This window comes from Apiospora phragmitis (assembly GCF_038363925.1).
Source record: "Apiospora phragmitis strain CBS 135458 chromosome Unknown utg000016l:1.0-887042.0:1.0-888152.0, whole genome shotgun sequence".
Classification (NCBI taxonomy): domain Eukaryota; kingdom Fungi; phylum Ascomycota; class Sordariomycetes; order Amphisphaeriales; family Apiosporaceae; genus Apiospora; species Apiospora phragmitis.
The window spans coordinates 325,661-340,069 of NW_027117416.1; the positions used below are offsets into that span (position 1 = coordinate 325,661).

The 14,409-nt window shown below is 49.3% G+C and overlaps 4 protein-coding genes across 4 annotated transcripts; 3 read left to right on the plus strand and 1 right to left on the minus strand.

Annotated features, from left to right (window-relative positions):
• Positions 1-1,496: 1,496 nt before the first annotated feature.
• Positions 1,497-1,840, plus strand: PG994_015281 (uncharacterized protein; the record flags this gene model as incomplete). Its single annotated transcript, XM_066866688.1, has 2 exons — positions 1,497-1,513; positions 1,672-1,840. 2 exons carry the CDS (start codon positions 1,497-1,499, stop codon positions 1,838-1,840), a joined length of 186 nt encoding a protein of 61 aa, XP_066707602.1.
• A 4,536-nt stretch (positions 1,841-6,376) lies between these two features.
• Positions 6,377-6,763, minus strand: PG994_015282 (uncharacterized protein; the record flags this gene model as incomplete). Its single annotated transcript, XM_066866689.1, has 2 exons — positions 6,377-6,654; positions 6,706-6,763. The coding sequence occupies 2 exons, from the start codon at positions 6,761-6,763 to the stop codon at positions 6,377-6,379; spliced, it is 336 nt and encodes a 111-aa protein (XP_066707603.1).
• Positions 6,764-9,975: 3,212 nt separating this feature from the next.
• Positions 9,976-11,156, plus strand: PG994_015283 (uncharacterized protein; the record flags this gene model as incomplete). The annotated part of the gene is made up of 2 exons (XM_066866690.1): positions 9,976-10,600; positions 10,750-11,156. The coding sequence occupies 2 exons, from the start codon at positions 9,976-9,978 to the stop codon at positions 11,154-11,156; spliced, it is 1,032 nt and encodes a 343-aa protein (XP_066707604.1).
• Positions 11,157-13,577: 2,421 nt separating this feature from the next.
• On the plus strand, positions 13,578-13,865 carry PG994_015284 (uncharacterized protein; the record flags this gene model as incomplete). The annotated part of the gene is made up of 1 exon (XM_066866691.1): positions 13,578-13,865. The coding sequence occupies one exon, from the start codon at positions 13,578-13,580 to the stop codon at positions 13,863-13,865; it is 288 nt and encodes a 95-aa protein (XP_066707605.1).
• Between the last annotated feature and the right edge of the window lie 544 nt (positions 13,866-14,409).

The following is a 14,409-nucleotide window of genomic DNA, read 5'->3' on the forward strand; positions in this document are numbered from 1 at the left end:
CCAGGATAGACGATGCACCTGCTGGATAAAGGACCAGCGCATCGGATTCAGAACTCACGCCACATTAGTCCATTACAACGTTGTAGAAAGCCCGGAACTGGCGGCGGCTGTAGATGAGCTGCTTGCTTACGAATTGCTTCTAGTTATAAAAGAAAGCTACGCCGTATTCGAGGAAGAACCAGATTAGGGGGTGGCTGAGCACGTCAGCCACAAGTGGTTGTGCTACTGCTCAGGCATATCGCTGCCAAGAATCTCGTCGTTAAAAAGCGAGGCACCTTGATGACCGATGCTGTACGAAGCTTATATAGTAGAGGCTGTGTATAGATGATGTCTAAACTCTTCCTTCTATAGCGTAATTAGGTGCTGCGGCCTAGAACCTGATGTGCAGAAAATGAATCGGTATGCTTCCAGTACTAAAGACCTGTCTATAAAGCATGAGAATAGAAGATCCGAAGATCGTAGCTTTGAACCTCAGCCATCTCAGACCTTACCACGCTTACAGTACCAAATGCTCACAGATAATAATTGGTATTTGGACATAGCTCTTGTTGGTAGACAGCCCTCCACGAGTATTTTTCCTCAAGTCGAGTTGCTGCTTGATCATCTTGAAGAGGCTATGAAGGGGTCAGTGTTACAAGACGACGGCCGGAGTTTCGTTGATTTATTCGAAGGGCTTGATCACAACACGAGGCAGGTTTTTCGAGTTTATATCAAACTTGGGTGGGAAAAGCTCAATACCTACTATATCAACATGACCTCCTTAGCGTACTACGCATCTGTTATTTTCTACACCCTTGTCGGAAAATGAAACAGCTAGATGACTTATGGACCCAGTTACCGTGCCGCCAGGTAACAGAATGGAGAAGAGATATATCCAAAACGCTGCGTGGTCTATGGGAAACTGAATACGCGAATCGGTGAGTTGATCGCTTTCGAAATCAAGCGTGGCCGTGGCTAATATATTGGTAGTGTGTTGCCGCAAGAGGAAATTGCGGTGGCTAACTCCCCCGACGACGATGATCTTGATTTCGTTGGCCGAAGGATAGTATACTCACAAAAGAGGGCGTTAGACGACGGGCTGCCTAGTCAAAAGGCAACTGTGGGTGGTGGTAAACGCCGTTGCCGCCGGAGCGCTACAGACTCCCTTAAAGAGGTGGATGACGAGTTAGCAAGATATCTCGCCGAACCGCCGTGCCATCTACGTGTATACAAATACGACCCCTTGAAATGGTGGCAGGAGGTTGGGCAACTACAGTATCCTAGGCTGTCGTATATGGCCACTGATCTACTGACGATACCTTCATCTACGGCTGAAACGGAACGTCAGTTCAGTAGTACAGGCCGTATGATGACACCGATGAGGAGCCGGATGAAGCGGCACGTGGTGGACATGGGCCAGAGCATTAGATCGTGGAGTATGGCAGGCATCTACACACCAGGCTTGCCGTTGAATCTTTGCGAGGGACCATGAATGGGAACAGGTGTTGCATGATAGCATGATCACGGGGTTGGAGTAAGTACAAGAACGGAGGTGGTGACAACAGGGGTGGTGGCTTAAGTAAACACCAAATCTAGTATCGTGAGATTCAATATACTGGATCATCCAGCCTCACTCTTACCGCTTTCGGTAAGTATAAGTAGTGGGGCCCCGATATTTTCCTACGTGTGCAGATACCACCCGACGATATCGCCGAGATCGCCGGGTAGGGGTACTGCCCGCCCGACGGGCGATCAACACCAGAAACTTTCGCCCGCCCGTCGGGCGGGCGGTGGTGATGACTCCACTACCCGATCGCCGATCGGGCGCCATGGTGGCGCCCGACGCACCCGCCCGATGTAGAAGCCTGGTACTCACCCATCCTACAATCCTACTGCTTTGTCTCGAGTTTGCCTCTTCTTCATTTTTTTTTGGCCACTTCGACAGTGAAAGTAGAGGTCCACATGCAACGTTCAGGTGATTTCATTACGGTGGAGGCCTGAGTGCTGATCGCGACAGGGCAAAATCTCCAATCCTCCTGACTGGTTAGAGAAGAAACCCCATAAAACCCGGAATACTTATGATTAGCTTCCAAAAAAGAGAGTTTCGCTTAGTAGAGCCATACGCCGCTTTGTCTACGTTGAGGAAGGACTCTTTAATCAGGCTCGAGGCAACATTCGCGAGGTTCTCAAACGATCGAGCCAGCAATAGACTAGACGGCAGCAAGTTAAGTAGTCTCAACTTGAACATTCTTCCTTAGATGGTCGTGGCTGCGGTTGCCTAGATCAGTATCATTCACCTGTCATGAGGCTGAGAGATTCCACAAATTCTTTCTTCCCATAAGTCGCCTGAAACGCAAAATGAAAGCAGCCATGGTGTGGCGTGCGTATGGTGCGTCCGTGAGGCGACAACACTATCTCGTCCGCACGAGGTTGAAGGTTGGAATGGGCCATACAGGGCGGTGTGGATAACCTCTTGCGCTCATGATGTAAAGGTGGATGTGGCCGCTCATCGAAATTCATGGGTGGTACACACTATGATCCAGGCTGGAGTGCCTTGTAAGAGGCGACATTGGAATCTAACTTCCCGCTCTGTCTCTTAGTTGCTTATTTAGGTGCCTGTGGTTGATTCTCGGAACCGGCAGGGGGGCTATTAGTAGCGGATCTCTTCTCAAGATCTTCTAAGCGTTTCTTGAGCTTCTTTCCTGTGTAGTATATTAGGCCCGGCTGATAGGGGTACTCATACACATGATCCACGTTATGCACTGAAATCACGCTGGGCAATACGGTTTTGTACCCGTCTGCGCTCGGCAAGATCTGAAATCTTGGTCCAATCCTCCTCTGATCGGGTCGAGGCAGAGAAAGCAAGGCTGTTGCGTCGAGCTGAATACTGGCTGGGGGCCATGACAGTCCCATATTCTGAGTATTGTGATTAAGATGAGCTCGGAGCCACGCTATGTCGGTTATGATGCCAGAAGTATGGGCAAGTGTCAGTGGGGATGTGGTTCGTGGAATGCCTGGCCTATCATTACTGACGCAATGGCCGCTCTGTGCACTTCTGAGAGGAGAGAATGGCGGCTGTCTAACAGTGTACCAAATGCTCATATATAACAATTGGTATTAAGACATAGCTCTTGTTGGTAGACATAAGTGAATGAGTGCATTGAGTGAGTCTTTTCCTTAGGCTCCTGAGCCCGGGAATAGATAAAGAACGTAGCATATCCAGGCGTGGACAAAACATTATAGATACATCTGGGGTCATTACAATGGAGCTTTTCTTTGAATCAATACAGTGAGTCGACTTCGTGCTATATCAGCTGTTAAAGAGATCCCTCCACTCCTGTTCAAGTCTCCTAGACTCCAGATGGCCTATACTGTGGAGCCTGCGTCATTCTAGCTATATATGCCCTCGCATCACTCACTGTACATCCGTCAGGTAACCTAGTCGAAGAAAATTGGTAAGTAACTCACATTGGTTGTCCATCTTGTCCTTTCGACTTCTCGTGCTTTTTGGGCCCTCTGGGTTGGGGCAACAGGCACAGAATGATGGATATAATGGTGATAAAGGCTCGAGCTCCGGTGTAGAAAGTCTTACTATCTCAGGCGCTCTCGGTGGAACCTGGATGGCCGGCGTGTCGAGCCTTTGGCAGATGACAGCCTCCATACTTCGATGTATCTTAGGACTTCGTACATGCTGGGGTCTAGCTAGCTCTACATCGTAATCGTCTGAGTCGCCTAGGTTGTGGTCGTTAAAAGCAGGGCGCTCCCACTTATTCTGACTTCCAGAAAGAAAGCCCATTGTCGGAGGGTGGGAGCCCGTTGCATGGCTAGATTGATGTGACTCGGTCCTTGAATCTCCCCTTAAAATACCATTCCCGATCTTCTCTAATCCGCAAGGAAGGTATGGGGCCTCTTGAATTGGTGAACGGCCGACCTGGAAAGCCGCCGCCGAGGCACTCGTTGACCCCAATGGAGTTTTACGGCGGCCCTCGGAAGCTGCTCTATAGCTGGACTTTTGTGTATGATCCTGTGAGATCGGGTTGGATGCACCATGAATGCTCCATGGTTGCAAGGTAGGTGATGCTAGGTATTTTCAGTTAAGCATATTCTCATGCTGTCGATTCAGGAGACCTAGAGGCACTTACTCGATAAATCCTCCATATTCCTTTCGGGGGGTACAAGATCGTATACATTCATTGTACGGGGGTCAAGCAGCTTTTTGGGAGCCTATCCGGATGATAAAGGCCACTTATTCGAATTTGAGAGAAGAAGGAAGGAAGAGGCAAGAAAGGAAAGAGAAAGAAGGGAGGCCCTTTTTAAAGGCATATAATTTCCTTACCTCCGTAGTTACGCGAAAAGACAGTGGCGACTCAATAAAGCCCACAATTCAGGAAAGGGGATGTTACCCGACGTAATGGCGATTTGTTTGCGTGGATACCACTCGTGTCTATATATGGCGATCATGTCTTTCACATCCCATCAGTGTCCTGCTTCTACAAGGAAAGCGTTACCTTCTACACACTGCCAGCACGTCATGGTTTCGTAAGACAACGTGGGAGTCCATCGTGTGCGAGCATGGTATCACCAACGCTGCCATATTCTGAGCCAACGCATGTTCAGGACACTCGTCTCCTCTTTCAGATGACCGAGGCGCGCATGATAAATAGACACACTTTATCTCGCCTTATGTTTCGACCTCACAAGAGGTAAACGACACTGATCTGCTCACCCACAACGGTAACCATTTAGATCCGAGGCTGAAGATACGGTAACTAGTCATGCCGTATTATCCATTGAACGTCACGCGATATCGAGGGAGGCCTCAGTACGAGAAAGATGATGGTTGCAACCAAAAACAGGTTTCCAAGTCGGCCAACAGAAAACGACTTCACAGCCAGATGTGAAATTCCGCAGTCCTCTGCAGCACTCTATGATCGACCAGCCCGGCACGACCAGGTACTGTATAAAACCCGTATATCCTTCATCAGATAGAATCACTCTTTCCTTTCTTTCTTCACGTTCCTCAACCACAAGACCTCCACAACGATGTGCACCGCCGAAAACATCTCCATCGACAGTGTTCATGAAGCACACGACCTACCCATCATGACATTGCCGCGGACCAACGACCCAGCCCATCAATTAGAGGAAGATTATTATTCCTCGTGCTTCGACTTCTCCTATCATGGTCTATCACCCGAGTTTGAATGGCTAGGCAGTGAAGGTATCCTTTCTGTATCCCCACCGTGGACAGACGATCAGGCAGTGGACTTTTTCTTCAGCAAGGCCGTTGCCCCTATAACACCATTATCATCTGAATGCCTCGATGGAAACACTTTGGAGGGCTCGATACTGGACGACATGCTATACTTCTTTGAACAAATTCCCGCAGAATGTGGCGACAAGTGGGGGAGGGCCTGGGACGAGCTCGAGGAGGTTGGGCTTGGGCATGATGAAACGATGAATGACAATACAGTACAAGCTTGTTCCCTTATCCCTGAACCACCATACGGCCCATCCTTGGGCGGAGCCGGCCAGGTGAAGGGCTATCTTGCCGCGCAGGATGACCCGGAGAATTCAGTCCCCCTCGAAGCATCCCTTCCACGAGAGCACCGCGTATGGTCCCGCCCAGATCCTGTTGCACCAATGCAGATGGAGGAGGCCGCCTTAGAACTGCCTGAAGCAGGACTTTCAAGAACCCCATGTCGAAAGCGGAGGGCAGGGCAAACAGGTAGCCCAAGCCCATGCAAACGTCCAAGAGGCCGATCTACCCGCCACAAAGTGTCTGTGCGCCTCGTCGAGGTTGTCTCCAAGATTACGCCGGATGACCAACACTTCTGTTGGGATCGACGACGTGCATTGTGGTGTGGCCATCTTGGGCAAAAAACATGGGGGAGTGAGGACCTTTCGACCTATGTGTTGGCGGGTCTGCCTTTCCTGTCGTTGATTGTGCGGCCGGGTGGCTATGGATTCCCGTACCGCTTGTTTGGGACGAAAAGACACAGAGGTTCAGCGGATATAATGCCATGAATCGAAAATGGGTGCGTATAACTTGTGGTGAGATGGCTGAAATGCTGGAGGACCCAAACGTCGGGGTGATGGTTTCGGGATAGGAAGTGAGCAGGTTAATGGCCCGCGGAGGTATGCATTGGCAGGTGTTGAAACGCGTTGGCTACACTGAGACCAAAGTATGAAGATCCGAGAGTGACCATAAGACAATGGATATATGTGACAACTTCCCAAGGCTCTTCTGCGATGTATTTTCTAAGCGGTTCCATTGGAAAGTCTACAGTAACTTGCTCTCCTAGAGGTAATGAAAACGCAGGATGTCTGTGGTGAAGTGGACATCCAGATGTTCATGGCCTTCTATGTACTTCGTAACGTTATGCTTTACCTGCTCTTATCCCCCGCCAAGATTGGCGAAGCTGTCTGCTGTAGTACTAGTCTCTTCCACAACCCCTATCGACTTCTGAAGCAGGACAAGTGCTTTATGTAGATTTGCAAATAGCCTGTAGAGATTTTCAACATCGGAAGACGATCGCTCCTCTGGGGGGAATCTCGACGTGCTGGACTGCTCCGACACAGCGAAACTGCTCTCGTCCGAGGCCGAGTCATTGATAAAGTCCTTGAGGCTGCCTGGGCTGTCTAGCACATCACTAGAGCATTGACTGTTGGTCCCTAAATCAATTAGCTAATGAAAAGCCATCTTTTGCTTAGCCATCGACTTACCTATGTCGTCGTCTTCCGCTTCTGAATCATCAAGGAATGTGTTGCAGTGAGCTGACATTGCCGTGGCTGTCCTTCTAGATATGCTGTCTATATATGCCAATTTCGTTTGCAAAGATGTTTTGGGTAAGTAACAAAAGCTCAGTTTCAATACGAAGGCTGATAGGAAGAGAATGCGGAGTAACGGAAGCCTTGTGAAGTTCTACTATACTACAATCAATACTTTCCTGGACATATATACTGAAGCCGACTGTATGTACGGCCAAAATGAAAGCCCAGTGTCATCAATCGTTCAGCTTCTTGCTCTTTTCGCTTTTTAGCCGCTTACATTGTAGAAAGATTGATACTGTAGGCATCACGAACATGAAGCGGTGATTCACTCAGGGGCTGTAACCTTGTTCTAGAAGAGATGGATCCTACATTCGCACCGGTTGCCTTTTGCATAGATACAGGATTGTAAGATGCATAAGCTACAGTAGGGCAGATATAGACCTCAGGATGTGGAGAGTTGCTGATCCGTCGTTCATAGCAGCAGAACCGGGACGGACGATAACACTACACAGGCGCCGGTTCTTCAGAGGTATCAGCTGCTAGTAGGCCATGTCGCGAAGCTAGCGATTCCTCGAGGAGGAAGCGCTTTTTTGTAGCCGACTCACATGCATCTTGTTCCTACTGCATTCGGATTATGGACACCGGGCTGTATGATCGCGCGTTTATGGCGTACAGGACGATAAGATCCATATGTTACAATAGGCTAGATATAGAGCCCAGAATGGATAGAGGTGTTGATGACGCCGCCACTCCATATTGGCGAACAGCGGCAGACCCGTGGAGGGTGGAGATCATGCACGACAGAGCGATTCACATCGACGCTGTTGCCCGGCTCTCCCTCGAAATGGAAGAGTGACCCGATGATTCAATGCTGTCTAGAAGACATCTTATTTGCAATATATTGTTATTCTTCTAGGGCCTTTCTAATGCTTAGTACCTTTTCTTCATACCTCGCATTTACGAGCTCTAGCTGTACCGATATTGAGATTGCTTCATCCAGCTTCACTCGTTGGTTTTCATAGTCCTTTCTCATATTCACCAATTCATTCTCAACCTTCTCACGAGCATGTCGCTCGACTTGGAGTGACTCATTGCAGCCCCGCAACTCTAACTCTAGCCGATCGATCTCTCCTGCCATGTTGTTAATTCGTGATGTGAAAGTGCTATCACCCGGGGTCTTCTGTGACGTATTAGCTGATTATATCCTGTTCTAAACATAGGGATGTCCGGTTCTTTACTCTAATGCTGCGGACTTCCTCACTATTGTGATGTGGTGAAACGACAGCTTCAAACGTGCGTCCAACACCTTCACATATTCTTCTATATGCTCCCACTGAATGATCGCTTAGATGTTTAGCAAAGAGAGGCTCGACCTCTGGTAGCCGCTGCCAGCCGTATGCATCCTTTTCGGAGGTGATCAAGCGAACTTCGGACGGATCAATTTTCACACCAATATGCTGTTCTAGAACAAGTTAGAAGTCATTCCCAAGATAGATCTCATTCGACGAACCGATATGGTCAGCAAGCACCATCCTGCACCTAATCCGCCACCCTTTTCTTTCCAAATTACTGGCTTTCACAACACTCATGGCCCAAGTTGCAATCATACACCCTCAATTATTAACATGTTTACTGAGGTAGGCCCTTAAGTCCTAGAAGGTTTTCGGCATGGACAGTTTACATATTGGGCTCAGCGCTTGGTCAGCTCGTTCTAAACCCCAGTAATTAGAACTAGATAACGCTCTAACCCCTGGCCGAAAACTTAGCATCGTAACAGTTTCGTCCATAACATTGCCATTGCAGAGCGATACTACAGGTATGGGAGTGACGAGAGCTGTTTATTACCAATATTTCCACCCATTCTGGATCCTGGCTAACAGTTTTTGACGTACTGCACCACTATGAAAGCCAGTAAGCAGCAGCAGACCCAGGGCGGATGGGCATACCGGCGCCAGCTTCGACGTGCCATTGTTGATCGTGATCCACTTGCGGCTGGTACTCATTTGCCAGTAGTTTGGAATTCTCAACGCTCCGCTTGTACTGTACCGTTTCCAGCGTACTGGTCGATTTACAACGGAACCAGAATTACCCAGGGCGTCCGTCCCCTCTTTCGACTGCTTCCATCGAGAGATCGAAGCGTCTCGTGGGCTTTTTTCTGGTCTTGACTGCCATAGTTGCGCGTAGACCAGTTCGTCCCTAGCGATGCATTATAAGAGTAGCTATAGCGAACATGTCGGCGGCGCGTTTCCGAAGGGTTTTTCCTCGCTACCCAATTAGTTTTCGAGCTGCCTGCCATTGAACTGGAAGCCCGGCCCCAGTGGCACAGCCGCCTTCTCCTGTGGCTGACACCAGCCACCCCCTTAACCCGCTTCTTCCACCGTCCAATATTCATGCTCTTTGGCACGTGAGCCGAATGGTTTCCATGCAATGGTCACAATCACAACAATCCTTCAATCCAGGTAGTAAACCCATCGGTATCGTCAGAAGCCGCCCCTGAGCCATCCTTGCGTGGGGCTCTTGAATCGAGATCACTTTCGCGTGCTGTACATCTTCGTCGTTGATGAGGCTGTCTTGTACGGGCCCTTGCTACCTGTCCGTACAGTATTACCACTGCGTCCACCAATACAGAGATCCGTTTCCACCCAATTTCAGAGGCAGAGACCCGGCATTGTTGTGCCTTCACCGGACAACGCCACCTTGTCAATTGGAGTGCCGGGCAAGAGCTACTTACACTATGCATATACAACTTTGCAGATACGCTGGCCCTGCGATGAGATGGTGAGGGCCTATAGAAAGACCGGGCTGGGGCCAACTCAACCGAGGTACGCGACGCGAGAAGGAGCAGTCCGGCACGCCCTTATGCCCTCGGGAGGCTTGGAGTGAGCTGACCAGCGCAGCCCTCCCTTGGCGTGAAATTATAAATCAATCAAATCAACCATGTACTGCGTCATGATCCGAGGTAGCTTGAGATTCATAGTGCGAGATAACTATTCCACCGCCGGGCCAGCGCCTGTTTCTTCAGGCTTCCAGGGCTGTTCCATATCAGGCCGCCTAGGCAGGGAATCGCACAGAATATAAATACCTGCGCCATTCCTATCCTCTCACCAACTTTCTTCTTCCTCTTCCTCCCATCTTATCGCCCCATTCTCTTCATTCCATATATTTCCGTGCACACATATAACCTGAGAATATTTACCCCATCTTCTCTGGGTACCAATTACCATGCCATCCTCCAACGGGACAGTTTCGACTGCCCAGTCCGTTGATATGGGATTTAACAAAATCGATGTCCTCTTTTACGGTCCCATTAAGGAGCGTGACCGCTTGATCGAAACCATCGCCAACCCAACCTTGATAGATGGTGCCATCATGTTTGACGTCACCTGGAAGCCAGTGTGGGTAGATGCACACGATATTATGGGGGAAGGTGTCCCGTACCTCTACGAAGCTTTGTATCTACGCACTGGCTTCCAAAAGAACATGAGATGGTCGCGTCAGCTCAAGTTGGGTGCAACAAAGACTGGGGGGACTCTCCCGGTCAGGGTCATGCAATCAGAGGTAGTCGAGGTTGACGGATGCACCAAAGATTGCTTTTTGGTGTCATTTACGGACTCCAAGGTCGACCTCCAAAATCTGCATGGCCACTGGCTTGAATACGGCCAGAACCTTGCTATGAGCCAACTCGGGAAAGCTGCTTTGCTCTCAAAGGAGGTGGAGGTTCCATTCGTCAATACAGAGATCCAAAAGCCCATCGCCACCAATACGTGCCACTCTGCGGATATCAGGGAGAGCAGGCTCGCTTTAGCTGACCATGGCCCTTCGTATGCAGAACGATCATCCCCAGCACGTAAGCAAAGCCGCCGCAGTTCTTCAATCATTCTCGTGGGCCCGCCACTCCCGATGGGAGTAGAGCAACCAGGTACTCGTACACTTGTGCAGAAAGGGCAGGATCTGCACAGAGACGATGGAGTCAAGGATGATTCACTTCCTCGCCAGATAAGGCGCCATCCTATGGCGTTCAGGAAACATCACCCCTTCCTGGCGATAGGCTCACGGGGACAGGGGGAACGGAGGCAACCCAGAACGAATGCCATGAAAATGGTAATAACCCTGGCAACGGTATAAAGCTCGAAACTCTTTTTGTCCATCGAGCAGGGGCCAGGTTTGGATTGTACGAGTACGAGAAGCTCACTAATGTGCACGTGGGCAAGAAAGGCACACTGGCGACGGTCGATGTTCACTGGAGACCCTCGAGTGTCTCGCTACAGGACCTGCCACGAACCGCTCTACCAGAGGTCCGTGAAGTATTTCTCAGGATGTACTCAGAGGGAGAGTGGGACGAACAAATGGAACTTCTCCAGAAGCCAAGCAGACCGTCGAAACGGCAAAAGATTAGGGGCTAGCTAGGCTCTGGTCTGCTGCTATTGTCAATTCGTTTGATAAGCTTGGCTCTCGTGCTTTTGTCAACCATCAATCGGAAAACAGTGCTCGGGAGGTAGTGATACTCTCGTATTACCAATAATATGGTATAAACAACATGAACCGTGCCACTGCAACTTTTGAACTGGGATCAGTGACTTGCTGCTTGGGAGCTATACTGCAGAGCTTTTGTAAGCCCTCGTACTTGAACAAGTTTCTAGTGTCGGACTCTGGATCAGTCGAATGAGTAGTATTGTTGTTGGCTATGATAGATATGTACCTCGTAGCTGACGAGACCCGCCATCCCCTTAACCCGCTTCTTTCACCTCCCTTCAATATTCATACTCTTTTGGAACGTGAGCCGAACATCAAAGCTTCCATGCAATGGTCAATCACAACAATCAGCCTTCAATACAGGTAGTAAACCTTCCTTTTCTATATTCTACCAGAAATTTTACCGCCAAGGCCGTGAGGTTTCTCTCCCGTACGCAAAAGCATTGCCATTTGTACCTCGGTCGTTTGTCTTCTCCATACAAGGCTAGGCTCGCCTCTCGACACTGTTGTCGGGAGGCAAAGATGGCATGTCAAGCGACTGCCTCATAGAGGCCGCAGCATCACTGTCCGCAGAGTTCGCTCTATCGCTGATGATGTCCTCGGGCCATCGTACACTACACTCCGCGCCATATCCAAAAAGTGCTGGGTTCATCGTACGGGGCCATGGCGAACAGAGGTCGGATAGGCCGCCCATATCGTATGTGTTGGGAAAACCTGCAGACGGGAGTAAAGCAGGGTCAAGCGACCCCGAGCCAGCGAAATGCGGATTAGGGGTCTTGATAATGAGCAGCGTCAGATCGCTGATTTCAGCTCTCATCTTCCGTATCTCATGTGCTGAACCAGGCCAGGGTGTGTGTGTGTGAATGGGGATCGAGTTATGGTGAATTGTGGACTCTGGAAACTGGCGAGAATAAGGTGTTTGGGCCTCCGGGGCAGATAATGGAAGGACGATGTCTCACGTCAACGTGAGCTGGGGTGGAATCAGCGAAACCACTCCTGGGTCATTAGCCTGGGAAGAAGAGTCTTTGGGGGAAGCTTAAGCTAGCACGGAGACGTTCTGCATAGTATGAGGAAAACCCGTAGGACCTGACATAGAATTGTTGGTAGAATATCGAAAATAAAGGTTTACTACCTGGATCGAAGGACTGTTATGACTGACCATTCCATGGAAGTTATTCGGCTCGTGCCAAACGAGTATCAATAGATTGTATTCATTCTCATCTGTATTTGGCAATCCTAATTGAACTGCAGGCCCTCATGAAAAGTTACATCCAAACGTCCATTATTGCCGACACAATGTCGAACTTTCGCTTTCGCTCGCCGATGGTAAGCTCCAGAATGTAACCCGGCCCGCTGCTTCGATGTGTAATGGGACCTGGACAAACATAGTCTGCATTGTCGCTGCCTTCTATACCGAATGTATTCGCAGATATAGAGAGTACTGGAATAATCCCACTTTTGTAGTAATCTCTTACCAATCTGCTACATTCTGCAATTACTACTGACTTGTGTAGAGGCATATAAGCGAGATTGTAAATGTTCAAAGTGATATCCGAATCCTTAAACTCTAGCTCATATCGGTCGTTCATTTCACCGTGCGGCTTAAGGCTTGATAGGAACATATTGAAGGCGCTCCCTGTCAGTTGATAGTCGTCATTCGTTACTATCAATGCCAAGTACCGCCCTTCGCAGCCAGGCGGCGGCTCGCTTTCGATGTCGCCAATGACAGTGAAGAAGATTTGTTTATCAAAGCACGTTTTGAGGAAAGACTTATTGCCAAAGAGCTCATCCCAGATCTTTTTCGAAGCTGGGCTATTTGCAATGTATGAAGTGTAGTCGTCCATAGGTAAGAAACTGGTCATAGGAATGCCTCTGATTGGTGAAGATGGTCAGAATCGCATTAGTATTTACTAGATCAGAATTGGTTTATTTATAGTCACCGTTCCTCAACGTGTGCCTGCCATTAATCATCCACATTCGACCCCAGTTGGTAGAAGTCAAAATGAGCGGCACAGCCCCCCATTTGCAGACTTTGATCAAGGTATCCTTGGATCTGTAAGTGGCAGAGGATCATGAGTACTGTAATCGATTTATGGATGTACAAGAGAAGGAGAAGCAAAGGCAGAAATTAGCTCTGTACCTGCGACCATGGCGGGGTACATAGTGTCAGCAGCTACCCTCAAAAGCGGGTCCAGTACTAGAACTATCAAAGAGTGGATAGAGGATGGTAGGTTTCGCTAGCGACTGTACCGTGGTGGATCATACTTGGGACTCCGGGTCTTATGATAAGCGATGGAAAGCAGGAGTTCTTCGACCTCTTCGAGCCGCGGAAGGAGCAGTTTATCAGGGCAATGGAGCGGGCCGAGGATGCCTCAACCCTACCAGCGATGGAGTGGCGTCTCTCGGCTCGGATGCGGGATTCGTGGGATAGTGGGCGTTTCTGGTTCAACCTTGCGTCACGTAGCAGCTTCGTCGTGGACGAAATCTATTGGAAGTTTTTACACGACGATGATCGAGGCGAGGCAATATTGGACGAGGCAGTACTTGCTGAGAAGTGCGAATTCCTGAAACGGAAGAAAGCTCAGTTTGAAGCGTATTGGGCCGAGAAACAAAGTGACAGTCGCTTTGCTGCAGAATAGGAGTGTATATTTCCCTGATGTGCGACACGTACTGGCTACGACACGGGAGGCTATGAAACTGGGGTTGTTGAAGTATGTCCTTTCATTACTTCCTTTGCCCATTCGGTACTGACCACATGGTAGTGTTAGGTAGTGTTAGCGTTGGTGGTCGGGGTATTCCAGAGCCTCTTAATGGTGATCGTTTGTTTCGACGAGCTTTGTGCGTAGGGATAGTAATCGGATTCAAATTAAGGGTCGGCTAGCTAGAAACTTCTTCTTCACGATATTCTCGGGCTTTCGCTGCAGACTGGATTCCCAAAATTCCCACGGCGAATGTGCGACGTCTTGTTCTGTATCTTCGGCTTCGCTTTTACGATTAAAAGTAACCTCCCATTCGACCCGAGCATTTCGAGCTCTCCAGTGTCACAATGGCCGCTAGGTACTGAATCAAGGGTGCTGATCTCACCTCAGCGCCTCCTAAGCTAGCGCTGAGGCGACGGCTGCCAATGCCAACCAACCCCACAACAGATTTCGCCGCGTCAAAACTGTCTCGACCTACAACTTC